Source organism: Antennarius striatus, chromosome 8, assembly GCF_040054535.1.
Source record: "Antennarius striatus isolate MH-2024 chromosome 8, ASM4005453v1, whole genome shotgun sequence".
In the NCBI taxonomy this organism is placed as follows: domain Eukaryota; kingdom Metazoa; phylum Chordata; class Actinopteri; order Lophiiformes; family Antennariidae; genus Antennarius; species Antennarius striatus.
Window position 1 is genome coordinate 8,983,611 of NC_090783.1, and position 17,838 is coordinate 9,001,448.

General features: G+C 44.2%; 1 protein-coding gene and 1 long non-coding RNA gene across 3 annotated transcripts in view; one reads left to right on the top strand and one right to left on the bottom strand.

Annotated features, from left to right (window-relative positions):
- Positions 1-17,838, top strand: part of dlc1 (DLC1 Rho GTPase activating protein) — an 81,127-nt gene that overhangs the window by 19,929 nt on the left and 43,360 nt on the right. For both annotated transcript variants that reach the window (XM_068320552.1, XM_068320553.1), the window contains one exon: positions 3,889-3,922. In XM_068320552.1, the coding sequence (XP_068176653.1) occupies positions 3,889-3,922 (34 nt within the window). The remainder of the gene's footprint in view (positions 1-3,888; positions 3,923-17,838) is intronic.
- Positions 1,196-17,838, bottom strand: part of LOC137599627 (uncharacterized) — a 32,452-nt gene continuing 15,809 nt past the window's right edge. Inside the window, exons 4-6 of the long non-coding RNA XR_011036836.1 lie at positions 5,182-5,282; positions 1,746-1,888; positions 1,196-1,657 (exon numbers count right to left, since the gene is read on the bottom strand). This is a non-coding gene — a long non-coding RNA (uncharacterized lncRNA). The remainder of the gene's footprint in view (positions 1,658-1,745; positions 1,889-5,181; positions 5,283-17,838) is intronic.

Consider the following 17,838-nt stretch of genomic DNA (forward strand, 5'->3'; position numbering starts at 1 on the left):
AAAAATTCAAATGTAATAGCAGCATAATAAAAGAGAGTGATATAATTCATTTAGACAGACAGACAGACACTTTAATAATCCTGAAGGAAATTCAGAAGAAATAAATCGAAAATAAAAATGAAAAATAGATTGAAATTAAATTTAAATACCAGTGGTTTTTGAAACCAGCCTACTTGTAAAGGTTATTACATCAGAAGCAGAGAAACGATGGTATAGAGACAGTGTATGCAGTGATAAAAAGGCAAACCTAAGCAGGTTTTGCACTTGACCTCACACTATTAACAGTGTTTTACACCCAGAGGAATGCAGTGAGAGACTGTTTTGTTAGAAAAAATAGAGCTAATGAAAATATTCCTGGAGTCCACCAGCTGAAACAGCAAGAGTACAAATCTACCTCTGATTTCAATGTTGTTATTCGGTTTGTGCTGGTGATCTACTGACAGAAGAGTTAAGAGTCAGTATTTTCTCAGTGGTGCCTCTTTTTAGGTCATTAATCAGCAATAAATCCTGAAGCTATTTGTCCACGGGGAGAATTTCAACCACTTCGTTCTGAAACGTGACCCTAGAGGTGATTAAAATTAAATGCTCTTTTTGCACACACGTTTTGTGCAAATATGTGCTCACACACACACACACACACACACACACACACACACACACACACACACACACACACACACACACACACACACAGACACACACACCTCAGCAGATGGACTTTAAGATAAAGTTGATTTCAGATTACATCAAAGAACTCTCCTACTATCGTCTTAAAATCTTAAACAGAGAGAGACAGATTGGGACTAAGACAAAAACTGATCCAACATCAATCAGCCACCAAACAAATGTATACAAGAGAGCAGGCATTGTAGTCACACTCACCAAACTGCGTGGTGCTTTTGGACATTTATCATAAAATGGAAGCACCCCCAGTGTTCTTGTTTGCATGCGTCTTTGAGTCTTTGATGCACATTTTTTGACAGGGACGCACAATCGTCAGACAACTTGCGTCCCTGGGACGCAAGCTTTAAACGCACTTCAATTCAACAAAAATATTCATAGTTTATCCATTTCTCCACTTAAAATTTTGAACCCGGAAATCGCCATCATGTTTTGATCTTTCATGAGTTTCTCTGTCACGTGGGTAGGGTTTTGGACCCAAATGCAGAACACAGAAGAGACCAGTTTTGTCCATACCTTTAATCAAAAACAAACAACTACACGGGCAAGAAGCAAACCACACTCAGGCAGACCAAGGCAGAAAAACAAAACAGACTTACAGGACCAAACTTCGGAAAACGAACCAGCACCGGCTGTGACAAAACCCCTGGCTCAAAAAGCCTCAAGACAATAACCCCAAACAATGTTCAGGTGTGCACGATCAGAACGGGGTGTGGATGAGCTTCAGGTGTGGAGCTGTGGCTCCACCCACCAGCCTGGCCTCTCCTTGCCACACTCCAGCACTGCCACGCCGAACAGTGACATTCTCGTCACGAGACTCATCTGCTTGATTCAGCCTTATTAAAATCGACCAGGGACAGCACAGTGGTACAGTGGGTAGCGCTGTCGCCGCACAACAACTCTGTGCAGAGTTTGCATGTTCTCCCCGTATTTGCGTGTGTTCTCTCCAGGTTCTCCGGCTTCCGCTTCCTTCCACCTCCAAAAACATGAGCTTCAGGTTAATTGGCTGGTCCGAATTGACTGTAGGTATGTGTACGTGCGTGTTTGTGTGTGTGGTGTCACACCTGGAGTTTCCGCCACCTCATGCCCTCAGTCAGCTGGGATAGGCTCCAGTTCCCCGCGACAGCAGATGTAGCGGTTGTGACAATGAATGGATGAATGACTAAAGTCGACCCAACGGCAACATGACCTCTGCTCATTTTACACTCTGCAGTAGAGAGTGACAAGTTAGTCTCACATTATCACCATGCCTCCAAAAAAGAGGCAAAAGTTGTAGAAAACCCAAGTGAGGATGAGTGCTTTCCTGAATAAAAAACAATCAAAATTTAATGTAAAGAAAGAGACAGATGTTACTGTGGACAGTACGGAAGAAGATGCAGAAGAAGCTAAGAATCTGAACATTAGTGGCACACTCTAGTTAGTTGGCTACCATGCTTATATATGTGTACAAGCCCTGAAGACACAAACACACAAAGGGGGCCTGTACGCATGCAGGGGAGGTAGAGTGGCAGGCAGCTCCTTTGTGGTAAGCCCATATGAGCAAACTTGTAAGGCGATGGCACCTTGCTCAAGGGCGCCTCAGCAGTGTTCCGGAGGTGAGCTCACGTCTCCCACTGTCAGCTCACCTCCGGGTGTTTTTTTGGGTGGGAGCAGGAACCAAACGGCCGATCTCAGAACGTTGGACAACCCGCTCTACCGCGCGCTCTATCACTGACCCACTGCTCTACTTGCATGTTCTTCTCCCAATGGCATCCAAATTCCACTCCTTCATCTAGTAAATATTTCATTTTTGGAGTGATTAAACAAATTTGATAGAATGTTCTATAAAAATTCTTTGTCATTGGCTGGAAGTGGAGGTGGTGGATTAATTGACCATTTACAAAAGCTTAATTAATCCTCTGTCAGGATTATTAAGCACCCATTTATCTTTGGGAGAAGAGGAATGATTCCTGGAAATTTTTATCATGGTGGTGTCTTTTGGGTGACCTTTCTCATTTACTTTAAAATCTATTGAGATTTTGGAAATTTTTTCAGATCTATTGATTGGAATAAAATAACAAGCTATATCTGAATGGAGATACTGATGGGAATGTCACCACCACACCAAGCCAGTGAGAGGCAGAGTATGGTTCTTGGTGTCACCATAGTAGGAATCATAAAGGGAAAAATAACAATAATCAATGTGGGGTTTTTTGCACTGAATCTGGTACTGAGTAAATGAAAAACATCTCTTTTCACTAGAAGGTACATAAAAGTATAGCTATTCTGTTTTTTGCTGACAAACTTTCTAAGTTTGTCAGCAACCTCTAGGGAAGACACCTCTAGGGAAACTTGGGAGTGGTTATACCACAAAGTCACTTAGTTTCACACTTAAATATAGTGTAACATAAAGAAAACTCACAAAAATGCAGTTTGGAAGTCGTTACCATCCAAATACACAAACACACATAAGAACAAACAAACAAACAAACAAACAAACAAACAAATAAATAAATAAATCAAACATGGAGCTGGAGGTATTCCTCTAACACAGAAATATATTGTGGATAAAGTGATTAAAACATTGCAAATGCACCATGTCCTCTTTTCCCTGTCTGGTCTGTTCCGCGGTAGTGATTAAAACAGATCAGGGTGTAGACGTCTGCCAGAGAACCTGAGGTCGAAAGTCAGAAGCAAAGGAGACCTCTGCATTCCAACTAACTACCTGCACACCCACTCCCACCCTCACACATACACACACACACACACACACACGCACGCACGCACACACACAAACACACACACACACGCACGCACGCCACACACACACACACACACACACACACACACACACCAACGAAATGGCTACTCCTGTATTAATGTTGTTTTAAAAAAACAATTACATGTACTTGATGATGACCAACTGCTATGGCGTGAGATGCGTGCTGTGATTTCATCACAGCTCTGACTTTATACGATGCAATAGGAATTCAGATGTCTCATTTGCATTATCTTTCTCTTCTATTTGTTATGATGCTTGCACAGCAGAAATTTATCCAGGTATGTGTTTAGGTCCTGTCGCTTTGCTGCACTAAAGTTGCTTTTACTCAATATACTTAAAGGAGTATTGCATCTGCAACGATGATCTTATTTACACTAAGAGATGACAGTTAAACTTAGACTAAGCTGAAGTGATCTCAACTATTTTTTTCTTCTATTTTTTTCCAGGACAAGTCTAAAATTCCAGAGAAACAAAAAGCCGGTGAGTCTTTTTTAACAATTTGTCTCAATTTTTGTCTGGAGTTTTTGTTTGTCGTGTCCAATGTCAGGTGAAGAGGCGATTAATATCCTTTTCCTTAGACAACATGGGCTAAAGGAGGGGGAGAAAGGAATTGTGTGGAGGAGGAGAGGCTCTGGTGCTGTTGGATTCTGGATGCTAGTGTAGATAAGATCCTAGACTCATCTACAAACCATCAAGCCAGTCGCCTCTCAAAGATAAGAGCCAGACTGGATGTCATGTCTGACGCCCCAAATATTTGACCCATATTTTTCATGTTTTGCACTCAATGTCTACTAAAGCCAAAATGTTTAAAAACATGTAGTTTCATGATTAAGCTTCTATTACCATTCTTCAGAACTTCTCAGTATTGATATGTTATGTCATCACTTTGATAACCTTGCCGTCACTGGTATTATTAATCAGTCTTTAGAACAAATTAAGTCTGTGGCGACTCTCCCCATAACTGTGGCTCCGACCTCTCTGTCAGTTATCTGCTGGTAAAGCACAGGGTCATCAACAAACTATGGATGGACAACCCTACTTTCAGACAGCTGGCAGGGGAGCAGTGTTTATTAACACCCCCCTGTGTTGTCAGTCCACAAGTGAACAATACCAGGAGGTGGCTCGACGTACGGATGGGGTTTTCTCATTGCCCCCTGCTGTGTCAAAGCCTGGAGTCCTCTCTCAGTGTGTCAGTCTGTCTCTCTAATTACTTGTACTTGTTGAAAACTGCTCATAGGAAAGTGTGAGTAAGCTGTTGTTTGTATGTGTTTTCTTTAGTATGGACATGCGTGAGCTTAAACATTATTTTGGGCCAAAGGCGTGCTTTAAATATTTTTACAAGAATTTGAAAACTGGAAAAATAAATTATACATTTTCTTTTTGCAATGCTCAGCACCAACTTCCAAGAAATGAAAAAATATTCCACAGGATTTTCATCGTTTTAAATCAGCATGACTTCTTGTGAGCACATTATGTAATCATGGAACCCTGGTTCCTGAAGGGGGTTGGTGGTTTGATGGGAGGTGGAGTTTTTGGGGGACTTAATGGAGCACAAAGCCCAGTGTTCATTGTGTCACATCAAAGACCTCTCTGTATCTCCACTATTTAAACCCATGGGAATGACACATTTGTGACAATGTTACATCACGCACCATGCCCTAAAAGGCTCCTGATGCCCCATCATGAAAGACAGCTCATTGACGGTTCATTTTACTATCTTTGCAACAACGGACACATACCAGTGATCAAGAAGATGTTTCCATGGCCTACTGCAAGAGAAGAGTTATGTCCCTCACGGTGCAAGATGCACTTTTAGCCAGTGGCCACTGTCACCGTGTTCCTGCATAAAAAGAGGTGTTGACATGCAGCAAAGATAAAAGTAGCAACCTGTCATGTTATTTATGGAGCTTTTATTGCCACAAGCATTACAAAATCTACAGAAAGTTTATGTCTTGGAATGGAGAGAAATGGTGTTACATTATACTGCATGCCTTCTGAATAGGATAAGGACCATTATGCATTCTGCACTCAGGCACCATCTCGTGTATGTTAACAAACAGTAGTGTAAAGGAAGGACCATAGAGATCATTTTGTTCATCAACCTTTTTCAAGCACAATTAAATGCATCTGAAAGAAAAAATATTCTTTAAGCTAAATCACTGTACATTTTTCACAGGACGCTCTAGATTTTTGCTTGCATTGGTTTTGTTTCAGTGTTGTGTTCAGAATAACACAACACATTCATTTATTCAGTTTTGTATCCTTGTTGCCAACAATGGTGCCATAGATTCAATAGTCGAATTTAGATTACAACACAGTTTGACCGGTGCTTATCATTAAGAACAGATTGTTTGGTCCTGTGACCTCACATCCTCCAGGAAGGTGACAGGATTACTCAATGTCACGTAAGGACAGTCTAAAGGGTAACAGAGTAACGGAAGACAGGGATTGATAACATATCAATACATGTCATTCAAATATTTCACATCTATTTTGTAACGATTGACTGCTGTGATTTCTCTCCTGTTTTATTTTTATTATGTAGCCTTTTTCTCCTTTACAATCATCCTATGTATTTTCAATACTTAGAATAGGATGATTGGGAAGGTACATTATGCAGTAATAGCTGCTAGAGGACTAAGGAATTGGATAAATTAAGTCTTTATTTGTATCACCCAAATCCTCTTTTTGATGTTACATTATGTTATATGAACATGCACAACAAAAGACACAACCATTTGTGCGGTGCTATATTGACCTAGTGGGCGATTCTAAAAACATCTTTAGTCAATCAGACTGCAGCAGGACTTGAATATACATTACCTTAGTGACTATCACTGTTTGCTCATTTTATATTTGATGATTGATGCTTAAACAATCTTAATCTGCTACGAGTGACAGAAGGATCTGACCTTCTGTCATGTACACAACAGAAGAAGGCTCAAGAAGTGACGGTTCTGTCTCCCAGTTCTTGTCAACACCACACAACCAGAGATTTCAATGGACTCTATCTTTTTTGCTTTGATTGTAGCTGAGGTTAGAGGCACCACGCTGTGTCTTTCTGACCTAAATTTAAACCAAGAGGGAATCTATAAACAGAACACAATGACAGGCAAACCAACCATCGAAGAGCAGGGTTAGAGTTGGACCTTTTGCCTAGACTCGTAGACTTTAATCGAGTTGAAAGTGCCTGCCTCCGCTGTAGGTGGAGCAGAGAAAAACTGAGGAAGAGGAAGTGGTTTAGCAGCCTCACTGGAGTCTTGCATGGGAGGGGCACTCCGACTTCTGGGAGCTGGTGGTTCCTGTGAATAATTTGTCTCATCATTTTTGTCTGTTTAGCTGTTTTCTTTTTCTTTATTACTTCATGTTTCCTCTAAAATCATTCACCTCTTCTAGGAAATCCAGTGACAAACATGTTACTGGTATGCGGCATTGGCAGTACGCTGGTAAATGCAGTTATATTACTATTTCAGTACAACTGGTCCAAATGTTTCCTGTGGATATTCCAACATTCATCATCATGTTCTTGCACACTTCAAATAACTTGCAAACCACTGGGGAGGGGCACATTTTTTAAATTTCTGGCTTAGGTGCAGATCAGTTTGTGAGAGTTCCACTGTGTAATTGAAAAAGCAGCTGGAATGAACTCTATCAGTTGTACTAAGGACATATTTATTTAATGTTCAACTGTCGACTTCAACCTTAGCCACCCTTTAATCTCATGCCCCTATTCGCCACTCCACCTGTCCATATACACTCACAATTTAAGACTTTTGAGAAACAGGGACTCAAATGTGACTTGCTATGGGAAAGCCGAGCCTGGAAGGATGCACACAACTCCTACCTTTTGGCATGGATTGATGAGAGGAAGATGCAGCTCTTAGTCCACATGCCTCAGTTGCTCCCTGTACTCGTAAACTGTAAAATATTTCAATCAACAGAATTTTCAAAAGCTATGCATACATTCAGAGAATGTGCTGAATGTTTACTACTGTAAAATAGAGAAACATAACCAGGATACCCTGATTGACAAAAGACATCAGAGAAGGAGCATCAGTGAAGCCACATACTGTAATTTGTCAGAGGAGATGAGATAATTTCTTCTTCCTCACATTTTATCTTTCAGTTCATTTGGATTGTTAATGGTTAAATGTCAGTAAGTGTCCCTTTTGCTTAACAACATGATTCTTAAGACTAGAAAGAGTAATGTAGATCAAACAAACATTTTTCAAACCTCCTTTGTAATTGCAGTTTACTTGAGTCAATAATCAAAACCACTTTCCTGGGGAATTCATCTCCCTAGCTGTAAGACTGAACAGGAAACCATTGCATGAGGGGGAATTTACAACAGGAAGTCAGTATGCTGAACTTACAGAGTACCACCAACAAAAGCCTGAAAGAACGAAATGTTGTCATTTTATCCCCTGATGTACAGTATATGAAGGCCAAGAAGTGATCTTGTTAGAAAATAGGCCAACATGCTTTTTTTTTTTTTTACCTTAAAGAGGAAATGAAGGTAGTTGGTGTGAGAGAAGAGGATGCAGAACACAAGGTTAGATGGAGGCAACTGATTTACTGTGAACCCTGTAGGGAAAAGCCGAAAGGAAAAGAAGATATTTAGCTGAGTACTCTAAACAATTACCGGTACATACATATATGAAAACAATGATTTCAGTCAATTGCAATCATGATAGAATTTTAATTTCTACAAAATTTGGAACAAAGCCAATGGAATTGGAGATTCTTTGTTTTCATTGATAACAATAGCAAGTTGAGGTGCAGATCTAGATGTGCAATGGGGGACTTAATGGGTTGTCTTAACATGGTAAAGACTAAACCAAAAATTGCAGTTAAAATTTCAAATTTGGGCTTCATTTGCTACATGTTACATGCTTGATGACAATCCGAGCATTTTCAGCCTTTTTTTTTTGCTTCAAGAGGAAAAGGACACGCTGATGTCTGAATAGTGATTAAATTTGGTTTCATAGTTCCATACAGTGATACCTCTACTTACAAATGTCTCTACTTACGAAATTTTCTACTTACAAAATTTCTCACCAGGAAAATATTACCTCTACTTACCAAAGAAATTTCGACTTACGTAATGTAAAAACACAATATCGGCTGATACTCGAATAAAAACACATATTGGCTGATACTCGAATCTCCTACAGGTTCCTGAACGCAACATTCTCATAGCTACGCTGCCATTGGCTATTACCTATTACGTATCTTCCTGGCATCCCATTGGCTAAGTGGAATGCCACTCCACCTCTGTGTGGAGCTAGAACGGTGCTTATGGAGTGTCTCGGCATTCGGCACTTGACCCATGAGGTAGTCTGATAGTTTTGCGCAAATATAATAACTTTGTCAGTACGTATTCACTATGGACCCCAAGAAAGTGACGGAGAAAAGAGGAAAAGAAATGACGAAGAGTTTTTTTGTCCGTACAAACAAAGCAAGAGATAATAGAAGAGCACGAGAAAGGGATGCGTTTGGTTGATCTCGCCAAAGAATATGGCCAAAAATCTACAATCGACACGTTATTAAAACAAAAAGGAGTTTAAGGCATCACGTGGGTGGTTGGAGAAGTTCAAAAGGAGGACTGGAATTCACTCTGTTGTTCGGCATTGTGAGACAGGAGCGCATGAACCAAAGAGGGCAAAAAACAATGAGGACAGCTGTTAAAAGGTAAATGACCGACATTATTATTCTTTACTCCATTCTTTGTTTTTTTACGTTATGCACAACTCTCATTTATTGTGTAATAATCTAATTGTAACATGTATTTGTTACATGTTTTGATGCATTTTTATACTTTATAAAACATTTATGTCAGAAATTTTGTGGGCTTGGAACGGATTAGGGCATTTGCATGGAAAACGCATCTCTACTTACGTAATTTTCTATTTACGTAATTTCTTCCGGAACCAATTAATTTTGTAAGTAGAGGTACCACTGTAGTTACATCCATTCGTCCATTCGTTTGTCCGTTAGTATGTCCACCAAATATCTTCGCAACCGTTGCAGATGGAAAGATGAAACAAAAAACAGATTACTCGGGCGGCAAAGGAGATGAAAATGAGATGATGACCTTGACCTTGAGAAAGCTAGGTAAAGGTCAGATTTCAATTTTTGTACTCTCAGGAACCGGATAAGATAGAAAGACAAGGGAGAAGGCCAGTGTGAGTAAGACCATAGATCAAAGCTTTGATTTACCTATGCACGAGCTTTGATCTATGGTCTTGCTCACACTGGCCTTCTCCTTATGCACTGGTCTATGCATTAGTCAGGTACTACTTTCAGGGTACCCTGACCTACCCTGAAAGTAGGTCAGGGTAAGTCGCAAGATGTTGCAGTCTCTGACTGCCTTGTTGTATTTGTGTATAGGCTTGGAGGTTTATAGTTTTGCTAACCAAGGATGTTGAAAATGTATCTTGTACATTTAAACAAGGGATTGGTTTACAAGGATCTACCCCATCATGAGGGAATTACTTGACTCTGTTTACTGAAATGCCTCAGCTTGGATCATGTTATCAAAATGAAAAAGAGCAATGCTTTAGGAGCTAACAGAGCTAACAAGGAGTGTCTTTTTTTCCTGTGTGGGTCCCTCCTTACTCCTGTGATTATTAATTTACCGGGGGTTTATTACTGACCAGGACTCATGCGTCACCTGAACCAAGCAGTATCTTTCATCCACAAGCAAGCAATTGTAAATCTCCCAGTGTTGATAGGATGAGGTCTGCATGCTGTCCCCAGGCTAATGAATCAATACTCGCTCAGCAGGTTTTGTCACTCCCCTGGATGGTTCATTCCATTCTTGTGTGGGTTTAGGGGTTCGTCTAGAACTCGTTGTTTGAATAAGCTATGTATGGGATATGTTGTGTTTTGATATATCTGGGTGTTTAATAGCTTCTTTTTTTAGTGTCACACACACGCACACCCACGGTGTAATGGTATATCAGTCAAAATGGAGTTGTATGAGAGAAGAGCAGTGGTGTTGAGCGAGCTGGTTTGATAGCGGATTAAGGCATCAAGCAGATGGTCAGATCAAAGGGACTCACACACAATTACAGTCACATTTGGGGCACACCCACTCATCCATACTTCAACATCCCGACACATTTTTGGCCATACTGTAAAGAGGAGACTATAGGGCATTGTTTTTCACAGCCGTTTTGACGATAGGCTCTAACATACTGTTTACATACATCGTTTGAAGTTCTCCCATGACCATCCCACCCACGCCCTCATTTTTCACCCTCCATTTCTAGGTCAGAATTTTGGCAGGTAACTCTCTTGTCTCTTTTCTGTGGAGATCAGCTGAAGGTACAAACTCCGGATATTTCATTGTTTTCATCCCTTTTGGGACATTTTGCTACCTTAACCTGGGCCTAGGGACAAGGTACAGTAATATGTTGTCAGGATACTAACACTGGCCTAGATTTGTATTTGGGTGACTCAGAGCACACACACATACACACCCACTGGAATTTCTCACAAAAAAAAAGAAAAATGTGGGACCTTTGTAGGATGTTTGTTTTCCTGTATCCCATCGTAATCCTCATTATGACATTGTGAAAGAGACCGTTGCGCTATTACAGAACCGTCGGGTGCAGGGTTGTGTAAAGCAAAGGTGCGGGAAGCTGGCCTTATCAGTCTCAGCAAACCCCAGGAGACCATAAAGTCAATGGGCCGCAATGAGCACAATGCTATCAGCAACCTGCAATAAGTCTAAGCTGGGTACATTACCTTCACTTGTTGAAGTAATTAGTACAATTGGCTGACTTTCTCAAGTGTGAGCTCAGTGTAGAATGTAATGATGAGCAATCTCAACAGCACATACTGATTACAGCTACACACATATGCACTTGCTCACACTCAAATTACTGTACTGTCTGGCACTTTTGATATGTCAAGTATAATTAGTCTAGACCAGTGCTTCTAAAATATTTTTTACGCCCCCCTAGCAAGAAGAAATATCAATCAATAAATGATAAAATTGTTGTAAGTACTGTACACCTCTGCATAATATTGTATCCTTAACATTAAAGAAAACAAAAAAGAAAAAATACAGTTCAATTTATAACAAAGAATAATTTTATTAACATTATTTTTTTTCTATAACAGAAAAGCTTTAAGTGCATCAATGTTCCTAATATAAAAAAACCTTATTTAAACTGTAAACATTTTTGACAAACTTATTGCATCATTTGATACGGAAAAATAAAATTAAATAAAATCAATTAATAAAAATTCAAATTCAGTTCAGTAACATTAACTGAAGAGCACAATATATAAAACACCTTAACCTACAAAACTAAAACGAATAAAACAGTTTGTGTTGATTGATTTTTTTTTTTTAAACGGGTGTGGTTTGGACCCAAATGCAGTACACAGGCGCACAGGAACAGTTGGTAATGACCTTTATTATCACCAAGAAGACGAGCAGGACGCTCTGCGTTCTGGAGAGCCGGCTGCACGTGCTGTGAGGCCGACGAGGAGTGAGCTGAAGAGAGGTCGGAGACAGGCGGGGGGGTCGTAGCCAGGTGAGCAGTCAGCGAAGACAGAGGCACCGTTGGGGAGCAGGCAGGAGAGGAGACGAGGCCAGGCGGAGGAGTCAAAGCCAGACAAGCAGGCAGATACCATAGATGCTGAGGCAGAGCACGAGGTCAGGGACAGAAGGCAGGTGAGTTTACCGGGAGGCAGACAAGGATAGGAAGTCAGTGTGACAGGAGGGGAATGAGAGGCAGGGACTGTGACAGAATCCCCCCCTCAAGGGACGGCTCCCGACATCCCAAACTGCCGCAGAGGAGCCGGGTTGGCGGAGGGAGCCTGGTGGAGGGCTAGAATTCTTCAGAGGCCTCCGTCCCAGTACCCTCGTCCGCTGAGAGAGAAGTTTCCCCCTCCGAGACTGAGCTGACGTCATCCCCTTCAGATGCAGATGCCCCAGATGCAGGAGGAGACCGAGTGTTGGCGATGGGACCCCCTCGTTCCGAGACGGTGTTGGAAGGCTGGTCGGGGTGCAGGCGATGAAACTCCTTGATGAGTCTTGCATCCAGGATCTTATGGGCCGGGACCCATGACCGTTCTTCTGGACCGTACTCCTCCCAGTCGACGAGGTAGCAGCAGGCGGTGCACTGTGTAAGCAGGGTCCCTGTCTATGAAGCGAGGAGGCGGAGGTGGCTGGGAGGCAAGTTGCAAAGGACTCTCCAGGAACGGCTTGATCCTGGAGACATGGAAGGTTGGATGAATCTGCATGGTGCAGGGCAAGTTGAGCCGAACAGCCACAGGGTTTACTACCTTCTCGATGGGTAACGGCCCAATAAACTTGGGGGCCAATTTCTTTGACTCAACCCTCAGAGGAAGGTCTCAGGTTGACAGCCACACTTTCTGTCCCACCTGGTAGGGGGGAGCCTGGGAGTGAAGGCGGTTGGTGGCCATCCTGTACCGGTTAGTGGCTCGTAGGAGAGCCATCCGAGCCTGCGTCCAGGTCCGGCGGCAACGACAAATGAAGGCCTCCACAGAGGGGCAGACAGTCTCTTTCTCCTGCACAGGAAACACTGAAATGGGTATAGGCCAGTGGCAGAGCTGATGAGGGTGTTGTTGGCGTATTCCACCCACAGCAGTTGAGTGGACCAGGAGGCAGGGTGCTTGGAAGTCATGCAGCGGAGTGCCGTCTCCATCTCCTGGTTCATCCTCTAGGACTGGCCGTTGGATTGAGGATGAAACCCAGAGGACAGGCTGGTGGAGGCTCCCAGGAGGCAGCAGAATTCTCTCCAGAAAGCAGAGGTGAACTGGGGGCCTCGGTCCGAGACCACGTCTGATGGGAGGCCGTGGAGCCGGAACACATGCTGCAGGACCAGTTCAGCTGTTTCTTTGACTGAGGGGAGCTTGGCCAGGGGCACGAAATGAGCCATCTTGGTAAACCGGTCCACTACTGTCAGGATGGTGGTGTTAAATCCTGACAGTGGCAGCCCGGTGACGAAGTCTAAGGAGTTGTGGGACCAGGGTCGGTGGGGCACAGGCAGAGGGTGCAGGTACCCGGCGGGAGCCCGGCGCGGAGCCTTGTTCTGATTGCAGACTGGGCATGCGTTCACAAAGTCTCTGATGTCATCATCCATGGAGGCCCACCAGAACCGCCGCTGCAGAACCTCCTTGGTGCTGAGTATTCCGGGATGACAGGTGAGTCGAGAAGCGTGGGCCCACTGCAGAACCTCAGATCTTAGTTGCTGGGGAACGAATAGGCGGTCTTGGGGGTAGGAGCTAGGCCCCGGGTGGTCCTCCAATGCAGCTCTGACCCGCTCCTCCACCTCCCAGGTGAGAGCGGCCACCAGATGAGAAGCGGGAAGGATGTTGTCAGGACTGGAGGGGCCCTCCTCCCCGACCATGAATTGTCGGGACAGGGCGTCAGGTTTTAGGTTGTGGGAGCCTGGCCGGTAGGAGAGGGTAAAACTGAATCTGGTGAAGAACAGAGCTCACCGGGCCTGACGGGAGTTCAGTCTCTTAGCTGAGCAGATGTACTCCAGATTCTTGTGGTCAGTCCAGACGAGGAAGGGGGTCTTGGTTCCATCCAACCAGTGGCACCACTCCTCCAGAGCCAGCTTCACCACCAATAGTTCTCGGTTCCCGATGTCATAATTTATCTCCGCTGGGGACAGACGCCTGGAGAAGAAGGCACAAGGGTGTAGTTTCTGGTCCTTGGCAGAATGCTGAGAGAGCACGGCCCCTACCCCCACATCAGAGGTGTCGACTTCCACGATGAACTGTCTCTCGGGGTCAGGGATCAGGAGAATGGGGGCCGAGGTGAAACGCCCTTTCAGGAGCTGGAACGCCTCCTTAGCGGCTGAAGTACAGCGAAAAGGGACCTTGGAGAAGGTGAGGGCGGTGAGAGGTGCTGCCACCGTGCTGTAGCCCCGGATGAACCTCCTGTAGAAGTTGGCGAATCCTAAAAAGTGCTGCAGCTGCCTGCGAGAGTCAGGTACAGGCCAGGAGGTGACGGCTGAGACCTTTGCGGGGTCCATCTCCATGCAGTCCCGGCCAATGATGTAACCCAGGAAGGAGACAGAGGAGGCATGGAACTCACACTTCTCGGCCTTGACAAACAGGGAGCTCTCTAGCAGGCGTTGCAGGACCGTTTGGACGTGGAGAATATGTTCCTGCTTGGACCGGGAGAAGATCAGGATATCATCTAGGTACACGAACACGAACTTGTTGAGCATGTCTTTCAGCACATCATGGATGAGGGCTTGGAACACAGCCGGGGCATTGGTGAGCCCAAACGGCATCACCAGATATTCATAATGTCCTGTAGGGGTGTTGAAGGCCGTCATCCACTCATCCCCTCTCGGATCCGCACCAGATGATAGGCGTTGCAGAGATCCAGCTTGGTGTAGATGGTGGCCCCTTGGAGCAGCTCGAAAGCTGAGGCGATGAGGGGGAGAGGATAGCGGTTCTTTACCGTGATGTCGTTCAGACCTCGGTAGTCGATGCACGGCCTCACAGACCAATCCTTCTTGTCGACGAAGAAAAAACCTGCGCCAGCAGGTGACGAGGAGGGTCGAATGATTCCTCCCTTTCAGGTGCGGACAGCGAGTAGAGGCGGCCCTTGGGGGGTACAGAGCCGTGAAGGAGGTCGATGGCGCAGTCGTAGGGTCGCTGTGGGGGTAGAGAGGTGGCTCTCACCTTACAGAACACCTCCCGGAAGTCGTGGTAGTCAGAGGGCACCATGGAGAGATCAGGGATGGAACAGGGGCTGGCAGACGGCGGCAGACTGGCAGACACTCTGCCGTCCCCCACAGACGTGCTCTACCAGTGAGGTGATTGATGGCGAAGGCGACTCTAGCCCCCTCTGTGGTGAAGGTATGGGGTTGCAGGGCAAACAAGATTGAGCAGTTCGTCAAAAAAAGGATTGCAACCCTCAGGATCCCCATCGTAGCACTCTGGCGCCCCCACCCGAGGCTCAGGTGTGGAGCTTGATGCTGGCCCAGGGGTGGGAACAGGAGGGGCTGGAACTGGGACAGAAACAGCGTGTTGCGACATGGAAGCTGCGATCTGCTGTACCTGGGCAGCTAGCGAGGTTAGCGCTCGTTCCAGGGATGATGCTGACTGACGAGCCTCCGCCGCGTTGGAGGCTAACAGAGCCTCATGCTGCTGAAGCATTCCCTCCACCCGGGCTAGGCGAGACTGGGGGGAAGTGGTGTCTGCTGGGTCCATTTCTGGCCAGATTGTACTGAAACGGGTGTGGTTTGGACCCAAATGCAGTACACAGGCGCACAGGAACAGTTGGTAATGACCTTTATTATCACCAAGAAGACAAGCAGGACGCTCTGCATTCCGGAGAGCCGAGCTGAAGAGAGGTCAGAGAGGGGGGGGGGGGTCGTAGCCAGGTGAGCAGTCAGCGAAGACAGAGGCACCGTTGGGGAGCAGGCGGGAGAGGAGACGAGGCCAGGCGGAGGAGTCAAAACTAGATGAGCAGGCAGATACCAGATACGCTGAGGCACAGCACGAGGTCAGGGACAGAAGGCAGGTGAGTTTACCGGGAGGCAGACGAGGATGGCAGGTCAGGGACAGGCAGAATCGACACCGGGAGATCAGACAGGGAATTAACGCTGGAAAGTCTCGCATGACGCTGAAGAACAATCTGGCAAGGAGTGAAGGTGCTGGAGAGACTGTATGCAGGCCTGATTGCAGTGATCTGCAGCAGGTGAGCAGAGTGGGCTGGTGCAGTAGGCGCGGCCGGCAGGTAGAGTGGAGCAGAGGGAGGGAGAGTGGAAAAATACTGCACCAGCGTGACAGGAGGGGAATGAGAGGCAGGGACTGTGACACTTTTTTTTATCAAAATGAGGAAGTCAGGATTAATGGCTACAATTAGCACGTTTAGACAGTGCACAGTTTTTCGAAACGAGATTTCAGCTCCTCTGCTATGGTGGGGTTTTTTTCATTGAGCAATTTGGTATGTCACCTTAATTCTGCTAAAAGAGCTCGCTGGTTTACTGAAATTGCATTCACAAAGTGGGATGATTGTTTGCAATATTTGAAACGGTTTTGCAAAAATAACTCCAGCGGCTTCTCAGCGTGATTGGGCTCTAATGTCATTAGGTGACGACTTAATTTATTAGGCGTCATGGTGTCCGCTGCCAGCATTATTAGACACAGTAACATCACCGGTCTCTCCTCTTCTCCAGCTGTAGTCACAGTCACAGACACAGTGAAGCTCGAGCTACTACTCCCTGCGCACACCTAACAATGAGAGTGCCACTGCTTACTACAGTAGTGGATGTACAATTACCCTTTATTCTAGTACGGCAAAAAAAGCATGTTCCCCAGGGTCACACACCCCTCGGCATCTCCCCCCTCCCCCATGAGAAACGCTGGTCTAGAGGATGTTTTGTAAGTTATCTTACTGAGTGTCGTAAATTTCCCTGGATTTTCTGGCTTAAAACAAAAATTATATATATTGCATTCTTGCGCATTTGCCCATCAAAGCTTGTGACTTCACCTCATTGCAGATTTTTGTTAGGCAGTCACGTGATACCGTACGCGCATTCTATTGGCTGACGGCATCAGGAAGTGCGCTATGTTCCCTGAGTCTCAGACTTCCGTGACACCAAAAATGCTTTAAACAGTCGATAAGACTGTGGGAAAAGGTAATACAGATAGAAGGTGGTTTAATATCATTATGGGGAGGGCTCATAAACGTTGAAATTACCATAAATAGTAAGATAAATAATTTGTCGCTCTATCATTGAATTTGTTAATCACATGTGGTTCCTGGAACGCATTAACCGCTAGGAACGCATTAACCACTAGGAACGAGGGTACACTGTATGTTATGTAATATAAAAATTACATAATTTTATATAAAAATTATATATGTCATATATTAATTATATTTTACAACTCTCTATATATGTATATTTACAGTATATATGTATATCTTTTTTTCATTCATTCACTCGAGATATTTTCTTTTTCTTAGCCCTAATCGTTTAGCCCTACTAACATGAAGCAAATAAAATATGAATATGAATAAAATATGAATAAAATACTCTTTAACTTCTACCTGTTCACTAAGTAGTCCATAGATTAGTCCAGTTATTGAATTGCCAATTATTGTCATGGGCAGAACAGGTAACTCAATGTGATAAAGAACAACAAAATAAGTGATAATCATCTTTTTTTTTAGGATCTTTTCCCATTTCAGGAATTTCTTCACTCTTCCATAGAAAATCACATTATAATTGTAGAGATCCAGTACCTGTTATATATAAAGGTAATTAATTTAATCTCTAAAACGTCACAGTCTCCCGCATCAGTACTATGTCACTGCAGTTCAGTCTTTCTGTGTACGATATGGCTAAGCTTATTTACTGTAAGGAGGTATGCTTGCTTAA